The sequence below is a fragment of the Ruditapes philippinarum genome, unplaced genomic scaffold, assembly GCF_026571515.1.
Source record: "Ruditapes philippinarum isolate M1 unplaced genomic scaffold, ASM2657151v2 ctg14755_1_1_1_1, whole genome shotgun sequence".
Classification (NCBI taxonomy): Eukaryota; Metazoa; Mollusca; class Bivalvia; order Venerida; family Veneridae; genus Ruditapes; species Ruditapes philippinarum.
The window spans coordinates 18,429-29,187 of record NW_026865018.1 but is presented as its reverse complement, the minus strand read 5'-3'; the positions used below and the strand labels follow the sequence as shown (position 1 = coordinate 29,187).

At 31.5% G+C, this 10,759-nt stretch overlaps 1 protein-coding gene and 1 long non-coding RNA gene across 3 annotated transcripts; one reads left to right on the top strand and one right to left on the bottom strand.

The window, feature by feature from the left end:
* Positions 1-442: 442 nt before the first annotated feature.
* On the bottom strand, positions 443-4,494 carry LOC132727571 (uncharacterized). Of its 2 annotated transcripts, XR_009625371.1 has the most exons (5): positions 4,079-4,494; positions 3,804-3,859; positions 3,299-3,366; positions 1,297-1,475; positions 443-573 (listed from the first exon to the last, which is right to left on the bottom strand). It is a non-coding gene; the product is annotated as an uncharacterized LOC132727571 (long non-coding RNA). The 2 variants fall into 2 exon arrangements; XR_009625372.1 differs by lacking the exons at positions 443-573; positions 1,297-1,475 and adding an exon at positions 2,777-2,888 and having other exon boundaries at positions 4,079-4,490.
* LOC132727570 (histone-lysine N-methyltransferase, H3 lysine-79 specific-like) lies at positions 1,483-2,511 on the top strand. The gene has a single exon (XM_060713117.1). The coding sequence runs from the start codon at positions 1,552-1,554 to the stop codon at positions 2,380-2,382; it is 831 nt and encodes a 276-aa protein (XP_060569100.1). The 5' UTR covers positions 1,483-1,551; the 3' UTR covers positions 2,383-2,511.
* Positions 4,495-10,759: the final 6,265 nt, after the last annotated feature.

Sequence of the window (10,759 nt, the reverse complement as noted above, 5' to 3'; positions counted from 1 at the left end):
TGCCAAACGTCTTAAAGGTGTGGTTATGTTTGAAACCTCGATTGTTAATTTTTTCGGAGTACTTATCTGTAGAAATTATGTGGAGATTTGTATCTAATGTTTTTTAATTCATTGAACTCCGTAAAGTAAACATTTTTGCAATCAGATTTATCAATATAAATTACATTTTAAATACTAATGTTATGGTGTAGTTTATAATCTTAACCAATTATACATGCAATTTTGATACTCTCTTGTTTTTTATAAATGATATTTGATATCTTTAATATCAATAAAAATATAATTAAACCCTTAGTATGGTACTATCCTGCTGTTCAACAAAATATTTGTATGATATGTTCATATATCCGAATTATGTAGAGACTGTCCACAGTGACTCCCTGTCTATAATGACCTTTTTTCTTTTCTCCCATCGAAGGTCACTGTAAACAGTCTTTACTGTACCTTTCTGCATGATGGCACATCACACTGCTGTACAGCAATCTACTGGTGTCACACCATTCTCTATGATGTTTGGAACTCAGATGAGGTTGCCAATTGACCTATTGATAGGAGCTCCTCTTGTAGACAATCCTGAAAAAGAAAACAGGTATGCCAGTGATTATGTAAGAAAATTAGAGGAAAAACTTTATCAAATTCATTCTTTGCTAGAAAGAAATTAAAAATTTCAAATGATGCTATGAAAAGAAATTATGATTTAAATGCTAATCAGACTTCTTATGTAGTAGGTGATTCTGTTTGGTATTATAACCCACAGAGAAAAGTTGGTAGAAGTGGAAAATTAACAAGACCGTGGAAAGGTCCATATAAAATAATTGAAAAAAGTTAGCAACATTTTATATCGAATAAAGGGTAGTCAGAGAGAACGACCTAGAGTTGTTCATCATGATAAGCTAAAAGCATACATTAATTAAATAAATAGGTGTAAAAAGCACACCCTATAATTCACAACAGTATAGACTGTTTGTTATTGCATTAGTTTTATTGTTACTGTTCTGTTGTTGTTGTTGCTAATTTTTTACTACATTGTAAATAAATATATCATATTAAGTTGATAATGTCTTGTTTAAAATGAAAAGATAATTTTATATGATTCTTTACCAATGGATTATTATAAATGAAAAGATTATATAATGATGTTATTATATACATGACATGGTAAATAATACTTGATAAGAAATTACTTTCATAACTTGTTGAAAAGTAATTATTGTACATTCACGAAATGTATTAACGGATAAATATAAATTCACGAAATGTATTAATGGATAAATATAAAGATAATGAAGTTTATACTTAGGAAACTTATTTTGTCTATCTTCAGAAACCCTTTGAATGTAAGATTTGTGGAGATATCTCCTTTACAACCCGAAGCAGATGTTACAGTCATATTCTTGAACAGCACTCTGGTGTGACATGGAAGTGTCGATTCTGTTGCAAGGTCTATCATAGAAACACACACCACAAGCAAATACCTGTCACGACAAAAAGGAAAATTATATTAGGTTTGTCCAGGCTACAGGTGAAAGAGGGAAAGAAGCTGATGACATAATGGAAAGATTTAAACTAACAATTCCTGATTTGATAATAGACAAAAGGCAAGGGTATAATATGATAAGGAAACAGACAAGACCAGTATTATTCGAAAGAAAGAGGGGAAGGCCGCAAAGCAGAGAAAACAGATGTACGAAAAAGAGAAGGGAAAGTTCTAGCTCCAGTAGCTCTGAATCATCAGACACATCCAGATCAAGTAGTACAAGCTCAAGAGAAGATGAAACGGTAACTGCTGTTAGGGATCTACTTGATCTGGAGGATGACTTTCAAATTGTGGAACCATGTTATGAAGAGAAATTAAGAAAAGAAAGTGAAGAAAGACTAAGAATTGAAAATGAAAGAAAAGAGAAACAGGAAAAATTTAGAAAAGAGAAAGAAAGGAGAGAGATAGCAGAGGTAAAGGAGAGACAAGAAAGAGAGGAGAGGCTCAGAATTGAAAGGGAAATAAAAGAAGATGAAGCAAGGAAAGAGGCAGAGGAGAAAAAGAGGAAAGAGGAAGAACTTAGACTTGAGACGGAAAGAAAAGAGAAAGAAGTGAAGGAAGCAGAGGAAAAGCAAAGGCAAGAAAGAGAGGAGAGACAGAGAGTAGAAAAGGAAAGGAAAGAGAATGAAGCAAGGAAAGAAGCAGAGGAGAAAAAGAGAAAAGAGGAGGAACTTAAACTTGAGAAAGAAAGAAAAGAGAAAGAAACAAAAGAAGCAGAGGAGAAAAAGAGAAAAGAGGAGGAAATTAGACTTGAGAAAGAAAGAAAGAGAAAGAAACAAAAGAAGCAGAGGAGAAAAAGAGAAAAGAGGGGGAACTTAGACTTGAGAAAGAAAGAAAAGAGATAGAAACAAAAGAAGCAGAGGAGAAAAAGAGAAAAGAGAAGGAAGTTAGACTTGAGAAAGAAAGAAAAGAGAAAGAAACAAAAGAAGCAGAGGAGAAAAAGAGAAAAGAGAAGGAAGTTAGACTTGAGAAAGAAAAGAGAAACATGGAAGCAGAGAAAGAAAAGGAAGAAAAGGGAAGGGTAGAAGAAAAGAGACTACACACAAAGGACAAGGAGGAAAGACATAGTAAGAAAACAGAAGAAAAACAAAAGATCGAAATAGTTACACTGAATGTAGGAGGACGAAAATTTTCAACTTTAAATACCACCGTGAAAGGCATAATGGACAAAGTAGTGATAAATAAAGATGAATTGTTCATTGACAGGGACAGTGAACTATTCCCATATGTATTAAATCATTTAAGATACCGTCAACAAGGAGTAATGAACCTGTCAAGGGATCTTTTACCATCAGACAGAGGAAGTTTGGCTGCATTACAACTCGAGGCGAAATATTTCAACCTCCCAAAGCTGGAAAAACAGTGCAGTGACAAAAGGATAAGTTTAAAAGAAAATGTGTAAACAAGAAAAAATAAAGTGTTATAATGTCAAATATAGACAGGATGATAAAAGGAATATTTAGAAAATAATTATTCAAAGATAAAAGGAATTTTTAGATAAAAGAAATACATATGACAAAAGGAATTTACCGATAAACTAAGTATCAGTCTGATGAACAAACTAAAGGAACAGTATTACAGATATCTTCAGTGGAGTTTAAAAGATTAATTGAACTTTATACAAATAAAATTCACATTTAATGTTTCAAACTAATTTTAGTGTAAAGTACACATTTTGCCATAAATTTTATTAAGCAACTTTAACCAATTTCATGACAATTAATTATCTTAACTTTATTTGTGAGACAAACTCATACTTACGTAATATACATATTTTGTGATCATTCTACAGGATTTTGTGCCATGCACAGTTCAGTGTGTCTGAAATACTTTAAAAAAAAAAAAAAAAATACAATGAACATTAAAATTTTGTGTAAAATAATTTGACGCAATAGAATACATCTATGTTAAATATACATGTATACATTTAGTGTTATTAATATAACATTTGACATTATACTTTGAAATGCAATGTTACTAAATATTAAAATTTGTGAACACTTAGTGCAAGATAAGTGACATAATTGCTTACTTTAACAGATGAGACTTACAAATTTCTTATATTAAGAATATGTAAAGACATTTTAATTATTATCTTTGTGGAATATACATGTACTATTATGAGTCAATGTTATAAGGTTTTAGACATGTTAAATTATTATTGTTTATTGTTTTCATATGTTATGGAAGTCAATTCGCATGTTAAGTAAAAGTGATATTTTTGAATCATTGACACAAAACAATTATCTAAAGGCTGTATACTTACATATTTATAGACATCTGCACTGGTTCTACAGTCATAATTGCTTTCGTACTTGTAACCTAAAAGAGACTTCCTATTGTTAATAGTAAATAAATTGTTATTTTGAATAGTTAAATTGTTATAAAAAGTTTATTTCTACAAGTGAACAACATAACTCTTAATTAATTGGTGTTGTTAATTATTTACATGTATTTCAGTAACCAATTAAGCATAATGATAATAAGTATTCAATGTTTGTACCTTTAAATAACTTAAAAAATATGTAAAAATTAACTTACCACACTTCTTAATCGGGGACCGATTCCTGAGAGGTGGGGGTAATGTGATGCTCAGGCTATTTTATCAATGTTCTTTAATATTTATTCATTTTCCGACTTCGAGTACGAATATTTCTGAGTACGAACCATCGCATTGTTTTGATGATTACTTTCTATGTAACTGCTTTTATCTCTCACATTATTATGATTTTCAGATGCCATTTGTATATATAAATGTTTATTATCTATTCTTAAATGCTGACATACGTTTATTTTCATGTAATCTTGCTTAATATTTTGTCACATTTCTGAATTTGCCACTGGTCGGCCATTTTGAATATTAATGTGATGACGTCACAGGGTACTATAAATACTGCGCGTTAGCATATCGTTGTCATCTCGTATCAGGTCGTCTGGTAGAAAAGTACTCTATTGAGTAGATAATTGTTAGACGAATAAATAACCGAAAATGGATCGGATACAGGTGAAATTCACTTGTTGTTATTGTTAAACAGTTATAATTACTTTGCCAGTGTAAAGAGAACGGTTGATCCAGAAATGGTTCATACCAAATCTGGTATAATACCCAATCCGGTATAGTACCCAATCTGGTAACTACCAGATCTGGTATCTCATTATATTGTACCAAAACCTGGTACTTGTTTACTGAAATCTGGTCATCTATAGGAATAATAATAAGAGACTTTAGGCATTCATGACTATGTATATTTAAATAAAATTGATCTAATATAACATTTTAATTAAAAGAGTTTTTAAGTTACAAAATGTCTTCTGTGTTCATTTATAATTTGGTACTTGGGCCGTGTAAAACGAACCCTGAGTTAATGTGAGGCTGCAGACTGCCCTGGAAACACTAAGCAGGGGTCTGGGCACCACAATATTACAGCATTGCTTTACTATGTGAACTAGAACTGTTATGACTGAATGACAATAAGCCGGTAATGTCGCCGTATAAAAAAGACATCTCATTGTACATCCCATCAAAAACATGAAAATATTAGGGTGCATGCTTTCCATGCAACCTAGATATTTTGTAACGGATTAGTCAACAAAGATTCATGCCAGGGGACTATCTTAAAACATTGCTGAATCTCAATTTTCAAAACTTGTAAAGAAATCTGTTTTATATTTGTGAATATATAAAAATTAACTTATGGTGCTTAGCAAAAGTGGAGTAGTTTATGTATACATCATTATTGCATAAAAATTCAAATACCTTTTGGGCAGTTATTGCTTACATGACTGTTTAAATAACATCTGTAATAGAAGTTGTAAAAGAAAAAAAAATACTTTTCTTACAAGTTACTAACTTTAATATATAATTCACGATAAAGGGGTGTCTTTAGAAGACAAAATGACAAAAAGTACTAAAAGTCACTAAAAGTCGGAAAAACTAACAGTTCAATAAATTGGAAAAATATAACAGTTCAATAAATGAAATGTTAAACAAAATGCTATTAAGGAAAGGTAGTATATATTTATCTATAAATAGCGTTTATAAAAGTTAGTACAAGAAAATAGTATGTTTGTATTTTTATTGTGCCGCTGAGCTTTCACAAATTTATATAAATCGACTTAGTTTTTTGCTACTTTTACAAGGCATGCTTGACATTTCTTTGTATAAATTTTTTCTCATTGTTTCAAAAAGTAACCTTTTTACTAAAATTGTCATAACTGACAAAGTTTATTTAAAAATAATAGTTTACAATCTAATTCTCTGCCATTCATAATATTCTAAATACTTACAACGTCCATACTTTCCCTAATGCATTACAATCTACATTTTTCTTTCTTACCTATCATTTCGTTCAATAACACAAAGATCTTTGCGTGATCAACAAATACAGATGCTGATCTAAATCCTATATCAGAAAGTAGAATTAATGAAATGCCTGTCAGTAAAGATTGTTTTATTAGGTTTGGAAATTGAATCATCGTCTATGAGAATGTAAACAAATTCTAAACACGATAGATGAGTTTTATCAACATGAATTTGACAACATACCGGTATATCTTATGTTGGTAATTCAAACTGTCTCCATGATGATTTATTTCGATTTTTAAACCAAATGCAATGTAACAACAGTCAATGTTGTGGTCCAATGCTTTAAACTGCTTCAAAAGAACTGACCACGCCAGTTGTCCAGAGACATAAGATTATCTTTAATACTTGGGCACCGCTCGTTTAACCTTTGCTCACCCTTTTTTATATAATTATATCAGTTTTAGTTAATCATATTTCTAATATAGGAATGCTTAAAACATGCGATTTAAAAGCTTAAGATTAGACACTTAAGATTATTGTGAGTGTGTGTACAATATTGGAGCAATAATCAACAGGAAAAATCTGTATAACTATATTATAACAAAACACATATTTGAATACAATTTGAATATCAATTATTGGTAACGTATTAGGAAACTAACTTGAATTTGTGATGAAAAATAATGTGGAAAAATTTATTCTAAAAACTTAGGAACAAGATAATGGAAAAAATGAATAATCGCATACATGTTTGTTATAATGATAGCGACGAATAATGTAAACCCAAGTTACTCATCATTGAAATAGTTCTAAATTGAATGTTTAAATGTTCTTTCATGGTCGATGAGTTATGTGATATTTCATAAACACGTTGCAAACATCACATATGCAATATTGTAAATGTATGTTTAACATGCCTTTCCAAAAATACAAAAGAAATTATTTAAATAATCGTACCACTGGGCCGAAATTTCGTAGACTGGAATAGGTTAAACTACAAGTTTGACCCATGCCTTTATCATAGAGTTATATCTTCTGTCGTTCAATAATTTGAAAGTCTTACTAGTATGAATATAAAATAATCTTCTATTTTATACGCGAAATGCATCAGACTCAAGTCCTTGACAAGTAGAGACAAAATGCCTGAAGTTATTTTAGGAAAGCAAGCATCATATTGAAAAACGAACGTCTATTTATTATCTTGTGATAACATAGTTTGTGACGAACAGTGTATTAAATCGTTGGCTACAAGCTATGTCGTAATAGAAAAACCCATTTGTCAACGATGATTTTGATTAACTATTTTATCAGAATTCTTTTTTTTTCATTCTGTTTTGAAACTTGTCTCTATTTCTTCCTCTTTCGGTTTTGATATCCGCTTAGCAATTAAGAACACTTTCTTAAGAAAACCATGTTTTGTTTGAAATATGTAAGAAAATAAAATGTGACTTTTGATATGCAACAACTACCCATTTGAGTTATATATGTTAAGAACGAGTAACATTGTAAGTAATTTGTATAGAATCATTTGAAAAATCAGCGATATTACATTTTTGCACGTAACGCACCCAAAAACACTGGACTAATTCTAGCTGGTTTAAGTTCAGATCCTTATCTCAAAGGTTCCAAATTTGTCTTAAATACTTTAGAGAAAGCTAGTTGAGTTGATAACATTGATTAGTGAGTATTCACACGAGAAGTTAGGCCTCTGGGATTTCAAAACGGCAAACGGGATCATTGATAACAGCACTTTTAAGTGTTGAAATTTGAGTACCGCTTAAGTCGGTGCAAGTTGATGTAAAGGCTGTTGCACGTTGCATGTTATGTCGGTGCCTTGATGTATCAACTTCTTACACTTTTTCTAGCATAACTTAAGATATTGGTTCTGTCTGCGCTTCATATTGTATACAGTTGGTACCGCACTGGACAGACAGTTATATAGATGTGAAAAGGGACATTTACATAGATTTATTTCAGTGTCATGCAATAACTTGGTAAAACATGTTTCATACGTATGTAGACAATGAAGCAGTATAGAAATCACATTAATTTCATAATTCTAAAGATAACACAGTAACAGCATACTTTATACGTATATTTTATTGGTGAAAAATCATCTATTTAATTTAAAATAGGATTACTCTTAAGTTATATTTCATTGGTCTTATATCATCTATTCAAAATGTAAAAATATTAAAAAGCACAGATAAACATCATTTTAAGTCCTAACTTAAACAGTTATTCCAGTATTTTGAACGGAACAATTAAAGTTTATTGTATTAAGAATACATTATTATTGCAAATTACATAAGTAGAAAGAGTGGTAATTACAATTCAGCATCACGGAAATACATTTCTCACACCTAACTAAACAGGAAAGCCGTCTGTTCTACAGTTTTTACACTAATGACGACACATTACAAAGATAATTCTCATGCACACTGATCTATCCAAGAAAATAACGGCAAGAATGAATAAAGGCTATTTGTTTTTGTGAACGATCAAACAATTTAATTCTTCATGTGAGCTTTAAAAAAACAGTACCATCACCAGTGGCATAGCCCCGAGTCAGAAAACAGTTTTTGAAACTCACGAAATTAACAAAAAGATCTAATAAAAAACACATTTTCATTAATCTAAGCAGATTACACAGTCAAAATAGTTTACAACAACATCTTATACATAATTTGTCTGATACAAGCTAATGTAAACTAAACTATAAATGAAATATATTTGCCGTTGCGTTTCATTGCATCAAAGTATAATCAATGAGGACAATCCGAACAAGTTAAAATCTTATTTTCTTTCGTTCATTACACTGATAATTACTAGTATATCTTTTCGTCCGAGGATTATCTTTATTACAAAGAAAGTAATTCTTTTTTCTTTCTTACCAATTTTTGCATTTAATACACAAAAATGATTGCGTGATCAACAGAATAAAGTTGTCAATCGTAATCCTATATCAGAAGTAGAATTAATGAAATGCCTGTCAGTGAAGATTGTTTTATTAGGTTTGGAAATTTAATCATCGTCTATGAGAATATAAACAAATTCTAAACAAGATAGATGAAAAGTTTTTATCAACGTCAATCAGACGTCATAAATACTTTATCTTATTAAAGCCACTCTACCACATAAAACGGGTCTGAAAAACATCAACATATTTGTTTACAGTTATCAAATATGCATAGAGGTAAAATTTGCAGATCCCATAAGATAACTATGACCTAACGGTTATTATGTTTCACTTGACACAGCTATAAACACCCGTAATATCACACCCAGTAGGATTTTGTTTCTTTGTTTGAGTTTTAAGTCACACCGACACAGTATAGGTCATTTGGCGACGTTCCAGCTTTACTGGCGGTGGAAGACCTCAGGTACCTTTCCGTGCATTATTTCAGGCACGAACGGGCACCTGAGTAGAACCACCGACGTTCCATAAGCTAGCTGGATAGCTTCCTCACATTAAAGAATCCAAAGTCCCTGTCAGGATTCGAACCCACAGCGGTGAGGGGCAAGTGGTTTGCACACCCAGTAGGACAGCTTTATGCAGGTAGTACTTTACCAAGATATGTCATTCTGCTGTGCCTCTTTTGATACACATAATTCTTTATGATATATTTGTTTATCTATCTATTGCAGGATCAATTAACTTACCAAGCGCACATTGTTCTGTCCACAAGTAACTGATCTCTTTGCAACCAGTTAACAGGTGTGTTTATAATGAAAGTCAATATTTACAAAATAAAACGTTGCAGCGGTTAAAAATTACAGCATGATTAAGATAACAAATACATTAGTCATCTATTTTTATAAATGTACGAGCCTGTGGTTACATTTTATCTTTTTGCTGACAATTAATTTAAAAAACGCCCAAACTACAATATGTTTGGTAGCAATTTAATTCAAATTATTCATTGGCGTTCCATTCCCCTTTTTTAGCTCACCTGTCACAAAGTGACAGGGTGAGCTTTTGTGATCGCTTTTCGTCTGGCGTCCGTCCGTCGTCCGTCCGTCCGTAAACTTTTACTTTAAATGACATCTCCTCATAAACCACTAAGCCAATTTCATCCAAACTTCACAGGAATGTTTCTTTGGTGGTGATCTTTAAAAATTGTTCAAAGAATTTAATTCCATGCAGAACTCTGGTTGCCATGGCAACCGAAAGAAAAAAAACTTTAAATATCTTTTTAAAAAATCCAAAGAGCTAGAGCTTAGATATTTGGCATGAAACATCTTCTAAAGAGTGTCTACCAAGTTTGTTCAAATAAAAGCCCTGGGGTCAAAATTGGCCCCGCCCCAGGGGGTCATTGATTTTCCTTATATGTGTATAGTAAAAACTTAAAAAATCTTCTTTTAAAAAACCCAATGAGCTAGAGCTAAGATGTTTAGCATGAAACATTTTATTATGGGTGTCTACCAAGTTTGTTCAAATAAAAGCCCTTGGGTTAAAATTGACCCTATGTTTTTCATTATATGTGTGTGTGTAGTAAAAACTTAACATCATGAAACATCTTCTAATGGGTGTCTTCCAAGTTTGTTCAAATAAAAGCCCTGGGGTTTAAACTGGCACCGGGGGGCTATATACAGGTGAGCGACCTCAGGGCCATCATGGCCCTCTTGTTCTTTAAACTATGAAAGGGGGGAAATACTACGAACACAATGTTAGCAACGCATATTTTAGCAGAATTATTTGTATGTGTTTGATATATGTAATTGAAGAAGCAACGTTTACATACAATTGCTTTTTAAAACTGATAATCAATTTAAAAACCACAAAACCACATGCCCATGCCGTAATGATCATCAAACCATTATGCTAGATATATACCTTTATAATATGCATCTTCAAACGGTGTAATGTTGCATCATATTTAAAGAACAAAATATTTGCAAACACTTATTGCTTA